Below are 14,839 nucleotides of genomic sequence, written 5' to 3' on the forward strand. Positions count from 1 at the left end.
TGATGGACCACCAGCAAACCCTGTGTGCCAAAATCTGTAATTTCTTGCATGTTAAATTAAATATTAAAATAAATAGGTCAAGAGAGACCACTAATCTAGTTGACTTTCAATGTATTCATGTTTCTTCTTTGACTATTCTTAGGCCTGCCATCCTCATTTGCTTTTATATTTGAACAAGAGCTCATTGTAAGGTTTGAAAATATAGCTTTTGATATGGGTACTAAAAGGTCTATGAAAGAATTTGGTATAAGACTACCATGTCAACACATGCATGTAAAACTTCTTCCCAAAAGGTTTTTCAGAAGGGCTATTTTATCATTAAAATGCCCCTTGAACCCAGCAGTTTATCTACCTACAGATGTTTCTTTAGCAGATTACCATGTTTTCCTCCTAATGGAGATGGCAATGGGACAGTTCTCTAGCCAAGCATTGGAATCTATGGCAGGTACCAACACTAGGGAACCACTATTACATGCCACTATAATATTCTCTTTTCTATGGTATCAATGTGTGTGGTATTTATATAGGGCAAACCAAGTTGGAGGCGGCAGAGAGAGCCCTGTTTGTTTTAACATGTTTATTTTTATTGTCTTTTCAGGAGACTTTCCCTTTCCACCAACTGCATTGAGAAAATTGCCAATCTAAATGCCTTGAGTAAGTGAAGATATATGGATTGTTGTTCCTGCTTATTTAATTTCACGTGAGACTATCCTACTGTAGACTATAAATGTCCCCTATATCAGTTGCCCAGGCCTCATTAATCAAAATGTTAATTGGTTCTCATCCATGACATTGTCAGAACTATTCTCTTGCTAAATGGACGTATAGGAAGCCAGTGAGCGTGATACTTTCTCTGACCCCGGGTGGATTTCCCCTTTGGCCTCCAACAGAAGAGTGCTTTATTGCTGTGGTGCTTCAATGTACTTCCGAGGTCTTGGACCTGCAAAGCCTTCTGTGAGATTAAAAAGAATGTCCTGAGAAGTTCTGAAGCCTGGGCCTGCTTGCCTATTTTTTTTAGCACTTTGGCCCATTCATTCATTGAAGCCCTAACTGATACTTTATCTAAACCTTGCTCTTGCCCACCGGTGAACAGGTAGGTTGCCAAACACCACAAACTATCGCCTGATAAGGCTAATTTTCTGATGTAGCATCCTATTCTAAAAAGCCTTTTGGTGCAGACTTCCACCAACAAGGTGAACTCCAATTCATTCCCTACAACACCCCCGCCCGCCTGCACCCCCCTCCTCACTCCCCAGAGAGGGAGTTAAAGAGGATTGAAGCATTCAGGAAATAAATGTTCTCTTTGGCAGCCTAGCCTTGAGGTCATTCACTACGGTTTACCTACTGGGCCGATGTACACATGCACTTTGGGTCATGGCCAGTGCGTTGTTGCCGGTGGTTCCGGAAGAATTTAAGTTCTCCCTGGCTCAAACCATTAAGGTTCATCATGATTTGGCCAAACATGTCATTTGTTTTGGCCTGGATACTACTGATTGCTTGGGATGAACATTTGACACCAGTATAGTGCTCCGTCACCATGTGTGGATGTGAGGACCTTCCGGTTTTCCAGAGATGTTCATGCATCTCTTATCGATATGCCTTTCAATAGAGTTCACATATTTCCCAAAAACATTGTAAGGGGAGCCGTGCCATGGCCTATTCTGTAGGCCTCTTAATCCCTCCCAGACAGGTTACCTCCCAGTTTGGACCTTTTCTTAGGCTATTCAAGAGTGCTAGCGTACATGCAGCGACAGACCCCTTCACCCACCATAGCAGTCACCACAGTCCTTTAGTTACGAGAGCTGGGGAATAGGAAGGAGCCAAACAGGCCCATACGAGCACAAATCTTCTCAGTTCCTCTTCCCTGAGGAATCGGCTGTCAAGCTGCTTTAGTTTATCCTTAGGGTTGCTTATCCATCCTGTGGGAGACAGGATCCAACAGGTTGGCAATCCATCACATTAGACAAATGGGTTGTCCAGATCGTTCAGTACGGCTATGCCCTTCTGTTCCTATCTTATCCACTGCCGCTTTTTCCTGCATCAAAGAAGCTCTTGCGAGAACACCTTTCCATCTTTCAGCTACCCCTCTCAATATATCCTCTACTTCACTTTTGAGCTCATCCCAAACCTCATTCTACTACTCTCTCCAGTGCACTACCCTATTTCTTACCCCATACCTCTCTCAATATATGCTCTACCTCCACTCTGACTCATCCCAACCCCCATTCTGCTACTATGACCCCCAAAATAACCCTTTCTGAGTCTCTTTCCTCCTCTACTGTTCCTTGCATCATCCCACATATCTTTTACAATTCAGATCTCCCAAGCAGCCCTTCCAAAACCCTTCCCTCATGTATACCTCCTGGACTCGTCCGATGCCTCATCTTTCTACCTAACCCATTTTTAGAGACTCTTCCTACTCCATCTATTCTTTACTCATTCTAAGCCTCTTCCTACTGGTATGAACTCCAAATAAACAAGTTCTAGACCCTTCCCTCTTCTATCACTCCACTGTTTCTTTTCAATCCAAATAACAGACTCATATGTCAACCGTTCAAATTAATTTCATATTTCCCTATACTAATTCACCACTAATCCTTTTTGTGTTCTGGAGCAGCATGCCACTCGGCACAAAGCACTTTGACACCTCGTATGGGGTAGTAAGAGCTATATAAATGCAATTACAATTTGTTGTTACTCCAGCTATTTCTGTTTGCCCAAGAAGGATGGAAACTTCTGTCCGATTTTAGAACTTCTGCCTCTGAATGCCTCGCTGAGGAAGGAAAGATTTAAAAATCTCAAGTTGGCCCAGGTTCTGTCTGCCCTGGATCCATGTGCTTTGATGGCCCAATAGTGCCTATTTTCATATACCCGTCCTGCAGCCCCACAGACACCTGCAGTTTAATGCAGGCCAGGAGCATTTACATGTGTTTCCTTTCGACCTCACCATCGCCTCTCGGGTGTTCACAAAAGTTTGGGCATACTAGTTTTCACCTACCTTAACGACTGGCTATTGAAGGCAGGCTCGCAACACCTCCAGACAATGCGAACTTGTGGACATTGTTTGGGTTCTTGATCAACTTGCCGAACTTGCACCGGACTCCTTCACAGAGGCTTTCTTTTATTGAAGGTCTCTTTGACACTGTTCAGTTAAAGGCCAACCTAGGAGTCTAGTACATTCAGGCTATGATCCCGATGTTTCAGCCTTGGTCTTGAGCCTTTTTTGTCTGTTCGCATTCTGGTACTGCACCAAGCAGGGCAAAGCGGGGACTGGGTCCTGTGGCAAGAGACACTGTGCTATTTGAACTGGCTGGAGTGTCTGGGCCTCTCCTTGATCATAAACCGTCTGGTGGTACCTTTAAATTCCAGAGTGTATGAACTAGGACAAATGGCGGTTGCACCTCCAGGTGGCTCAGGCCATCTTTTGACAGTGGGGGGAAACCCTGTCTGGATCTTTTTGCCACCATTTAGAATGTGCAGTGTAAACAATTCTGCGTGTTGGAGTTCCCAAGAAAGCTCTTACTAGGGGATGCATTCTTGCATGGGACTCCTGTATGAATTTCCACCCCAGGCTCTCCTGCCTCGAAATCTGAAGGTCAAGAATGACCAGGTCGAAATTATCCTAAATTGCAGCAGACTATGGTACCCAGAACATTTGGGCACCAGCTTCTGACCTCTAATCAGGGTACAGCCTTGAGAGGATCTTCTGGTGCAGCAGCAGTGACGGGTTCTTCACCTGAACCCGGGCAATCTACACTTCCATGTGTGTAGACTAAGCAACAACATTTGACTGCATTGAGTCTACCTCCTGAGGTAATAGATGTCATCCTTGCCTCCTGGTGTCCATTTACAAAGTCCATTTACTCTGGGCATTTGGACACATTTGTGACCTGGTGTGGAGTCTTCTCGATGTTTTGTTGTTTTCATCTTTGGCCCAGCAACATCTTGCAGTGAACACTATTAAGATAGTATGTTATTTGTGTGCCCTTTCAGCCTTTTTAGTTCAACTTTCTTTGTTTAAATCTTCTGTTGTAATGGGGTTTCTTAAAGGTTTGACACACTTGTTCCCTCCAAACCATTTCTAATGCAACAGTTGGGCCGTAACTTGGTCTTGACTTTCCTCATGTGTACTCCCTTCGAGCTGATGCACAGTTGATCATTACAGCTTTGACCTTAGAGACTATGGGCCAGATGTAGGTAAATGCATGTTTGCGATTCCTTTATAGCGATTTTTAGGGAATCGCTATTAAGGAATCGCAAAATGCCATGTAGGTAGGAATCGCAATATTTTTTGAGATTCCTTAATATTCCTTAATTGTGAATCGCGAATTGTGATTCGCAATTAAGGAATACCTTCCAATTCATTCCTAAGAGGCCCATAGGAATGAATAGGAATTGCTCCAGCAATTTGGAGTCTCCAAGAGGCACTCGCAAATTGCGGGCGAAATTTCAAGGGTGCCAGGGTTCCAAAAGGACACCCTGTTGCACCCCTGAAATGTGCATGTGTGCACATGTGGCACACACACATGCCCTAAGGGCATGAATGTGTGCTACATGGCACTTAAAAAAAGCAAAAAAGTGCTTTTTTTAAAGGAAATCGCTAATTACCACCAACTTGAAGTTGGTGGTAATTAGCGATTCCTTAAGGCTAAAGTGCACTTTCTTTTGTGCCTTTTTCTTTGCGATTCCTTAAATGCAAGAGCAAAATAGGGAATCGCAATTTAGCGATTCCTGATTTGCTAGTAGGGTTCAACTTACCAACATTGCTCGCTGCCAAATAGCGTTTGAAAACGCTGAAAATCTGCAAACTTCAGCGTTCGCGCTCGCTATTTGGCCACCTACATCTGGCCCTATATTACTTAGTATGTTAACTTCTGCTCCTCACATGACTAAACTCCATCTCGATACAACCGCCCTACCACCACCTTTTTCCCAGGCAAACTGATGCTGAGGACGCTAGCATCCTTCTTACTGTATGTTGCGAATCCTATTCACATTGGGTAGTCCATCCATCTCCCAGCATTCTTTATCCCGCCTCACTCCTCAAAAAAAGGATGAGAGACTCCGTTGGATCTCAAAGGAGCATTAAGCTTTTTCACTGACCGCATTAAAGGCCATTGAGTGGACGGTCCGCTTTTTGTGGGGTTCTCTGGGGCAAAGACAGGATAGGGATTGCAGAAAAGAACTCTGTCGAGATGGGTAGTCTTCTAAATTAAGACCAGGACACAACGTCGCCATGGTGCTTTGAAGGCCTAAGGGCTCCAGGAAAGGATTTACACCAGCATTCTGATGAACCAATGTTCTCCTGTACTCTACTAGCATGGCAGGACAGCCAGTGTCTATCCCCGTTTGTCTCCAGGAGCTATAACAACTCCCTCGGTTCTATCTCCTGGCCTGGAAAACTCTGAAAAGTGACTAGGTGAGGTCTAACTGAATCCATAACTGCAACCCTCATCTAAATCAGTTGCAGTTGATTTCAACTTCCAGTCCCTATCTCCAGCTCCATTTTCACTGAGGGCTGTTGCTTTGGTGTCCATACTCCCAGCACTGGAGCTGCTTCCACCACTAAGAAAATCCAACGATGACTGGTGACTTCTAAGACCTAGGGCTTCAACTAGGGAAAGTTCGAGTATAAAATCCTAATTAATTACCTATATTTTTTCTGAAGGAGCCCAATGATGATACCCTCAGTAAAGACTTACTTGAGCATGGTATGCTTGTATGTGCATAGGCCTTCACAACTTGCCTCCCTTCAGACCAGAAAAATACAGCAAAAGAACTTCTGCAGAGCATGATCTTTTGCCCAGGATGCAATACCACAGGAGTGGCATGATGAAACTTCAAGAACAGTTTGAGTGTTTTTGTTCACCCAAGGTGATGGAGACGCATTCATGCACCCAAGAACATGCGAGTGTAACTTCACTGTGTTTACACATCTGTGATGGGAACAATGCAGCTGCAATATTGCTGATCAGTTCCTGAAAAGAAAAAGTATAATAGAGTGGAATTCAATTGTGCTAGATGAAGAATGAACTGCTCAGAAAGGCCACCTCACATTTTTAAGAAGTTAATTCAATATGACTTTGTTTGTTCAGCACACATTATGGATACGTCCTAAATACTGTTGTGTGGTGTATTACAGCATACTTTTCTCTAGGATTTTCGTTTGTTAAAATCCATAGGCAATAGTTATGGATTATGAAGAGTAAATAATTCATGTTATTTCGTCATTCCCGTGCTATGTGGGTTTACATGTTAGCTTTATGATCAAAACCTTTACATTGATTTTCACCATTTAGGGTTCTCTGTATGATCATACCTCTTACAAATTCACTGCTTGTGCACTTAAAACAGGACCAGTACCTGATAGCTCAGCCTGTGGTAATGGACGAGCATGGCTTTGCTGGATTCAATAATCCAGGCTTGGGAAATAAGTATAAATTACAGTGTCAGATGTCCTGGATTTGCAGCTTTCTGTATTTGGTCAACTTTGGCAATGTTCAGTTTGCTCTCCCTTCTGAATACACTATATCTATTGAAGGCATGTTGCGTGTCACAAAAGTCATGCAGATCTTTAGAGTGCATCTAGACCTCTGAATAGTCTGAGAAATGGTACAAATTCTGAGAGCAGATTTAGACAAGAGCAGGAGGAGAAATGCAAGACCAGAAGGGAGAATGATCAAAGAGGCAGAAATGAGAGAAATGTAGTTGAGGAAAAAGAAATAGGAGTTAACCAGTGACTGGAAAGAATGAATATGACAAAAAGTGATCCGGATTAGAGGTGACCACGGGTTCAGTCACCAGGAATGACAGTTCTTGAAATGGAAAATTCCCAGAGAAAGGTATTTCCTATTTTATAGTACTTATTGTCTGCTCAGAAGAGCCAGTACCCTTCCTCTGACATTTAAGCGAAGTTAGGAATGTGATTGCCAGGTTTATATGTTCCTCTCACTTCTTGCTGCAAGACAATAGAGATGAGAATGTGTTCAACTCACTCTTTTCCTTTCTTAACTTTTGATATTCAAGCCGCGTTCAGATCACTAGCGAGGTCCAATAGTTTATGTGAGGGGTCCTCACTTTTTTGATGTGTGGCTGTGAATTAAATTCCCTTAACATCTAAATGGTTTCCTATTCACATCTGCAGAGAACCTGCGAATCCTGTCCTTGGGGCGAAACAATATAAAGAACCTTAATGGCCTGGTATGTTTCATTATTTTGTATTTGTTTCTGCACTTTGGTGTTATATTGATGGATATTAAGACTGTTGTCAACTAACAGAAGTGATACGCATACAACAAAATTGTCAAAGACACATGAGGCAATTCATGGAGGCAAAAAACATTTGTAACAGATGCAGAGGTGTGCAGTTTACATAAAGAATGCTTTAACTTCATGTTTGTAAATTTCTTTTCAGTGTTTAAAGTGGGCATGTCTGTGTGGAGGCTCTGGGGGAATGCAATGCAGGCTTTACTGTGGATACCCTCCCTTACATTTAAATTAACCACTCAAACCTGTCAACTGATTACTTTGCCAAATTTTTGCATTGTAAGACTTTTAATATTAAGACCACTCTATATCGTATTTACTGCCCTTCAACTGTCCTACATTCATTCTCATGCACAAACCACCTTCACTTCCATCTTCACTATGTCTTTGAAAAAAATAATCCCCTTATTCTTATGCTTCTTTTTACCCGTTCCTCCATCCAATCATCAAGCTTCATGCCCTTCTAATCGGTCATCACTTCTCTTGAGTCGATAAGTCGTGAACCACAAAATTTCTTGGAAATTTATTGAGGCCACTGAAGTACCACCACTGCTGAAAAAAGCAATAGCTGACCCCTTCCTCTCCATCCTGCACCTCAGCTACCCATTTTTCCTGAAATCCTGAAGTATTTTTTTCATCAGTGATACTCTTATCTAGCTTTACAAAATCCTTCTGATTTTATCCAGTCCAGCTTCCATGCTTTCCAGCCTGTTGAGACAGTTCTCTGTCATGTCTTCAATTACATTACTCCAGCCTTCTATCAAATATACTTCTCCTCAATATATTTGCTGCGTTTGATCTAGAGGAGCACTCCATCTTACTTGGTGCTCTTACCTCTCATAGTATTCTTAGATTTTTTTCTCATGTGGTTCTCCGCCTATCTCTCCAGTTGTTTCTCCTCTGATGATGCTCGCCTGTTCCTCATTCTAACCTCTCATAATTGATTTATCTGTGGCTCAACCTTGAGCACTTTTCGTATTTAAACCTATCTCCTTGGGTGATATCTCGTTCTTTGGGTTCCTCTGTACCAACAGCACCCAAATATCTTTCCTTATGTTGTCAGCGCAAACTTCACACTTGAATCTCCATCTGTCTCCTTACCACAAGGCATTGGTTCCCTCCGGTTCAACTCCTGGAATGGAAACACATCCATGTTGTGCATCCTCTAAATGATCTCTCTGAACTCCACTAATGTGTTTCTCCTCTATCAGAAAAACCTATTCATACCTCTCAGTCCAACCCACCAAGTCCTGTTAAACACACCTGTCATGAGCACCTAGTGCTTCCCTTCAACTTGTTCATTGCAACTTCTGCACCCATCCTAACCCAACATGACATTGAAATCCTAATAGAAAATACACAATGTGTCTGCGCTGTCAAGCCTTTGTCCGGCATAGGCACACTACAACGTAATCTACTACAGTGCATCGCTCTGCTCTGCACTTGCTCTCTCTCTCTCCCACTGTAACCTAATATAGCATCAATGGTAAACCAGTCTTCACACAGAGGTACTCAATGAACATGGCATAATAAAACCTCGATCTGCGGATTTTCTCACTGTGAAAAATGAGTAAAGTTGGAGAGAAAAGAGAAGAGACGGCTGTGAATGCCATGTGGGATGTTTGGTGGAAGCTTGATGTCTACTTATCCTGATCCCCTTAAAAGTAGGGGCCCAGCCATGTAAGAGTGTAATATAATATGTACACTTCTTGCTATGAACCACTGCAGGGCCAATAAAAACACACGTAATATAAATAAGATTGCAGAACAAACCTCATACAGAGAATTTTTCCCAAGCTAGTCACTTGCTTCATGAATGTCACTGTAGCCATACCCCGTACTACTGGAAGAATTCCTCAGTGCCCTCCTCCAGATATACCTGAGCACCGGAAAACGCTAGCAAGTCAAGGCTCCTCAATAAGAAGTCAATGGGAGAAACCACTGAGGATGGTACGCCATGAAAACCGTGCCGCTTGGTATTACAACTGATTGAGAGGGAATCAGCCTCAATGAGTGAGGAATGGAGGAAAACAAACCAGGGTGCACTTGTCAGTGAGCGAGGACTAATGGCAGCAGGAACCATGCAACTCTGATAGGTTGTGAGGCATCCTTTTGGCATCTGTTTGTTCCTGCTGCAGCTACTTATCCTACCCCGGACACTACCTTGCCAGGTTTCTGTTTGGCTTTCTGGTTTGCTCAAGTGAAGACTGTCATGGAAGTTCTACTGGTGTCCCAGCCCCAGCCTCTATAACCTGTTCTCCAAAATCTCCAGTCGTACCTGTTCCTATCTTTTATATGTTTTTCACTGCTCAAGATAAGCTCAGACTTTGCCTGCATAATGTTGCTATGGTTACGCCTTACCATACGTCTGAAATTTGTATATCCCTAACCTAACTGCATGTTCTGCTGGCCTCCCCTGGACAGCCAATGCTTACCAATCACCCTCTCGAAAACCACACAACACCATACTAATATTAAAAGCGACTTTAAAGAATAACTACATGTCATCTGAAGTTTCCAAACTTTTAAATCCAAACGTGCTTTCAATACCTTTTAGACAGTCGAAACCACACAAAACCAGGGGAACTCTGATAACACATAGTTGGGCTTTCATTGTTGAGTCAATAGCATTTCATAGCCAGCCATTACACCCAAAAACATATTTTCAAGTTCACCTACAAATTGTCATACTAAAGAAGCACATGCTAGACAGAACCACGCTTGCCATCATATGCACAAAACAGCATCAGAGCCATGTAGTTACACTGTTCTATGGGAACAAAAGGATCCCCATCTGGAGAAGCTGGGGGTGGGGTCAAATCTCAAGTGGGAGTAAAGGGGGAAACTATGACTCCTTTATTGTTCTATATGCAATTGTTTGTGCACAATTAGACATAGTGAAGTAAGAGCTTTTTTCATTATATGATGGGGGATTGTTGCCTACAAAGTCATGATGTTGGAAGTCATGCTCTGTTAAAATGTACCGCATGAGGATGCAAGTGACTCAGGCTCCCTGCGCATTGAGATGGCAGGTAGTTCAAAGCTTGCAGTGAAGGGAGATGGGGAGGGTTAAGGAGGTTAGGGTAGTTAGTTTGCATAACAATGCACATACATGTCATGAGAAGTACTGCTGCAAGCACACATCATAGCTGCACTGCTATTGGAACACAACAATAGAGAGCCATGCATGGACTAATGTTGATGAACGAGGTAAGGCTGTATCGTAATAAGACTAGGATCTTATCCTGGAATGTCAATGGAATGGGGAAGTAAATTAAAAGAGGATTTATAAACCAGGTGCTTAAGATACAACCCAGATGTGATACCGCCTGTGAGAAGCTGGCCTGGTATATGATGTCCACTAATGTAAGTGGGCACCTTACACCAGTCCAGACCACCCTTATGGTGATTTAAGAGGTCTCAGACATCCTTAGAAGGCTATCCAAGTGGTAGCTGTGGAGAGTAGCCTTCAGGCTTAGTCTTGAAGGAGTGTAAAGCAACTTGTTTTACCAGAATTCAATCTTATAGAATAGATTAATGTTAGAAATGGGATCCCTGGCTGGCCAGGGCTTGCGCCAAAGTCAGTCAGAGACCATCACTCCTAAGTCAGGGCAAGGGAATTACACGCCAAGATAACCCCTGCTCACCCTCTAGGTAACGTGGCGTGAGCAGCAAGGCTAAATTTGGAGGCTATGTGAGTTAAGTATTTGCGCACGCACCCCAGCAACAACACCCAAGGCCCACCACAAAGGAAACTCCACACAAGGTATATGTAAAAATAGCATGTATTGAAAAACACATTAGAATCATAATCACAGGTTGTACATTGTGCCAACTGGCACGGGCAATATTTACAAGGGATTATATGTACACAGAACAGGGCCACACGGGCCACTGTCAGGAATAAGCACTTGGTAAAGAAATAGCACTTTTAGAACTTAGAATACAATGCTTGTAGGCCTAGAACTTAGAACATAGAGCCAAACAGCCATAACCTCCGTCCTGGTTCCGCGGTATAATGCGAGTGATCTCCTTAGTAGACTTGAGGGGGCGGCCGGCTAGCTACAAGCGTCTGTCTGGGGCGACCAATGTGTGCGGCTCAGAGAAGGAGGGGGAGGCAGGATGCGGGCGGCTCAGCGAAGCGGCGCGACTCAGGGGAGAGCGGCGCGGCTCGAGGCTTGGATGGACGACCGGGCACGAGCTGCCGAGGGGAGTGAGCGAGGCACACTTCAGCGAGGCCCCAGGGAGATCAGACAAGTCCCAGCAATTTGTCAGGGAAGGCACAATAGAGTCCACTGATAACACGCTGCTCCTGAGGCGTAAAGCCGGGAGAGCGCTCCTTTTTTAAAATTGTATATCTGTGTGATATTGTGCTTTTAAATCTAACTCTACTCACCCCAAGCCTCTGTTATTCAGAAGCGGACCCTCCGCTGACCAGAAACCGGCGCGCAAAACGCTTGCCAGCGCCTCGGCCGATTGATAGGCCACGCCCCCCTTGGAGGCCACGCCCACCACCCACAGCATAAAAGAGACGCTGATCACTAGCGTCTCCACCTGATAACACGCTGCTCCTGAGGCGGAAAGCCGGGAGAGCGCTCCTTTTTTAAAATTGTATATCTGTGTGATATTGTGCTTTTAAATCGAACTCTACTCACCCCAAGCCTCTGTTATTCAGAAGCGGACCCTCCGCTGACCAGAAACCGGCGCGCAAAACGCTTGCCAGCGCCTCGGCCGATTGATAGGCCACGCCCACCGCCCACAGCATAAAAGAGACGCTGATCACTAGCGTCTCCACCTGATAACACGCTGCTCCTGAGGCGGAAAGCCGGGAGAGCGCTCCTTTTTTAAAATTGTATATCTGTGTGATATTGTGCTTTGAAATCAAACTCTACTCACCCGAAGCCTCTGTTATTCAGAAGCGGACCCTCCGCTGACCAGAAACCGGCGCGCAAAACGCTTGCCAGCGCCTCGGCCGATTGATAGGCCACGCCCCCCTTGGAGGCCACGCCCACCGCCCATCTACTCACTAACCCATAAGTATGTGCCTCCCCAGGAAGCGCAGCGGGCGCGCCGAATGCGCGCCGAAGGCGTGCCTAAGGAAAGCCCGTTTGCGCCCGTCCGCGACTGACTGCGACCAGAGGCCATACACCCTGCTCCTCGCATTCAATATTCCCACCTGCAACTCACCGCTCATCAAGGCAAGTGGACTCTACCTGCCGCTAGCTTAGCTCGCATCTCTAATCTTGGACTACTAACTTCACATGACTCAGTCCATACCAACATCTTGTCCACGCCCCTAAAGACCAGTTCCTCTAATCCGCTCCCAGACGCCCTCCCCCCCACAGCAATAACTGCTATGTACTTAAACACAAGATCGGCAGTAAAACACCAGCTCGATCTTTTCACCTTACTGGAATCCCATAAACCTGACTTATTATTTCTCACCGAGACCTGGTTCTCGGACAGTTCTCTTCCCTCCCTGCTGGCGATACTCCCCCGACCTATTATGCCATTCGAGCCGATTGCTCCTCGGGCAGGCCTGGTGGAGGGGTCGCCCTGATCGCGCGTAAGGAATTCACTTTCCACCCTCTAGTCTCCCCCCTCCTTGGGAATCTCAGACTGTTTTGTGGTTCGATCTCTTTCCTTTACTCCCCCTTTTACTTGTGTCCTTGTGTACCGACCCCCGTCCTCCCCTCAAACGTTTCTTCCCTGTTTTCAAGACCTAATGGCGACTTTGGTTGTTAACCACTCCTCCATCATTGTTCTGGGAGATTTTAACTTCTGGCCCTCCGACCCCGCGGAATGCGCCACGTCCAAGGAATTCTCAGACTCTCTTCAGTCGCTCAACTTTACATCAGTCGTCAATGCTCCCACACACAGGTTGGGACTCATCCTGGACCAAATCTGGCAACGTGATTGCCCGGTCAGTTCTCTTTCTATTTCCCCATGTCCATGGTCGGATCACTCACTGATCACCTTTTCCCTATCCCCCGTTCCACCACCTAAGCCCGCTCCTGCGAGGAATGTCTGGGCGCGCTCATGGAATAACGTTGATATCGAAGCCCTATCGACCCTCCTCTCTTCTTCCAGCCCCGATCTGACCGCGCTGCCCTCCTCTGGTCAGGTAGACGCTATTACCAATTGGCTGCGGGCCGGGTGCGATACCATCGCCCCTCTAAAACGCATCGCAACCAAACGCCCTAAAGATGCAAACCGCTGGTTCTCAGACGATCTAAAGATCCAAAAACTCACTCTCCGCCAAGCTGAACGACAATGGAGACGAAACTACTGCCCCATTGCTAAAACCCGGTATACTGAACTTCTCACTCAGTATAAGAAAGCCATATTGGACACAAAGAAAAACTATTTCTCCTCTAAAATCCAACTCGCGGAGAACCGGCCAAGAGAAATCTTCTCTATCGTCCAAGACCTCGCCTTTTCCGATAGAGCTTCACTCAAACCATCACCCTCTCAAACACTATGCGATTCCCTTAATCACTTTTTCCTAGACAAAATCAGCAAAATTAAAATTAAAATTCCTCCTCCATCCCCGACCTTCACTGACCCCGCCGTCCTCCAGTCACTGCACATCTGGATTCAATTCCCCCCCTATCGACCGACACATTTCTCTCCATTCTTCCGTTGGTTAAGTCCGGCTCCCCGCTGGACCCCTGCCCTGCCTACATCCTAAAGCAGATCTACACCTTCTGCCCCTCACCACCTTTAGTGCTTCTCAATAGCTCACTGGCTCAGGGCATCGTTAACCCTGCACTCAAATCGGCAGTGATCGTTCCGATCCTAAACAAACCTGGAGCGGATCCCTCCGACCCAGTCAACTTCCGCCCAATCTCCCTCTTGCCTTTCCTGGCAAAGGTATTGGAACGACACGTGGTAAAAACCCTGAGTGAGTTCGTGGAAAGTCATGGTGTTCTGGCCTCAAGACAGGCCGGCTTCCGCCCAGCCCACTCAACTGAGTCCGTTATAACATCGGTTCTGGATAACCTCCGACAAGGAATGGACACAAATCAACATCAGGCCCTGATCCTCTTAGATCTTTCCGCCGCATTCGACACAGTGGACCATACCATCTTACTTTCACGTGTCGAGGCGGCGGGAATCAGAGGAACAGCTCTACTATGGCTATCCTCCTTCTTGAGCGACCGTACTCAGGCGGTTCGTCTGGGAGAGTTCTCTGCGGAATTTTTACCCATCCAGTGCGGTGTCCCCCAGGGTTCCTCTTTATCCCCCCTTTTATTTAATCTTTACATCGCCCCCCTTATCTTTGCTTTACAGCAACTGGAGGTCTCTGTGTACAACTATGCAGATGATCTCCAGCTCATTTTCTACCTTTCCTCTTCCCCTGAGTCTATGTCTAAAGATCAGTCCATCATGACCTTCATCCAGGACTGGATGAATTTCAACCACCTGAAACTCAACCCCGATAAAACGGAGTTGGTGTTGACAGGTGGTTGTTCCAGTCCCTGGTCCTCCTCCTTCTGGCCCCCCTCATTAGGTCCCCCACCCGCTCCTGTATCCTCTGTCAAAACCCTTGGTTTCAAAATCAATAATCAAC

General features: G+C 45.4%; 1 protein-coding gene across 1 annotated transcript in view; it reads left to right on the forward strand.

The window, feature by feature from the left end:
* DNAL1 (dynein axonemal light chain 1) overlaps positions 1-14,839 on the forward strand; it is a 230,562-nt gene that overhangs the window by 120,710 nt on the left and 95,013 nt on the right. The window contains exons 4-5 of the mRNA XM_086937248.1: positions 599-654; positions 7,145-7,200. Coding sequence (XP_086793374.1) covers positions 599-654; positions 7,145-7,200 — 112 coding nt within the window. The remainder of the gene's footprint in view (positions 1-598; positions 655-7,144; positions 7,201-14,839) is intronic.

The sequence above is a fragment of the Lissotriton vulgaris genome, chromosome 9 (assembly GCF_964263255.1).
Source record: "Lissotriton vulgaris chromosome 9, aLisVul1.2, whole genome shotgun sequence".
NCBI lineage: Eukaryota > Metazoa > Chordata > Amphibia > Caudata > Salamandridae > Lissotriton > Lissotriton vulgaris.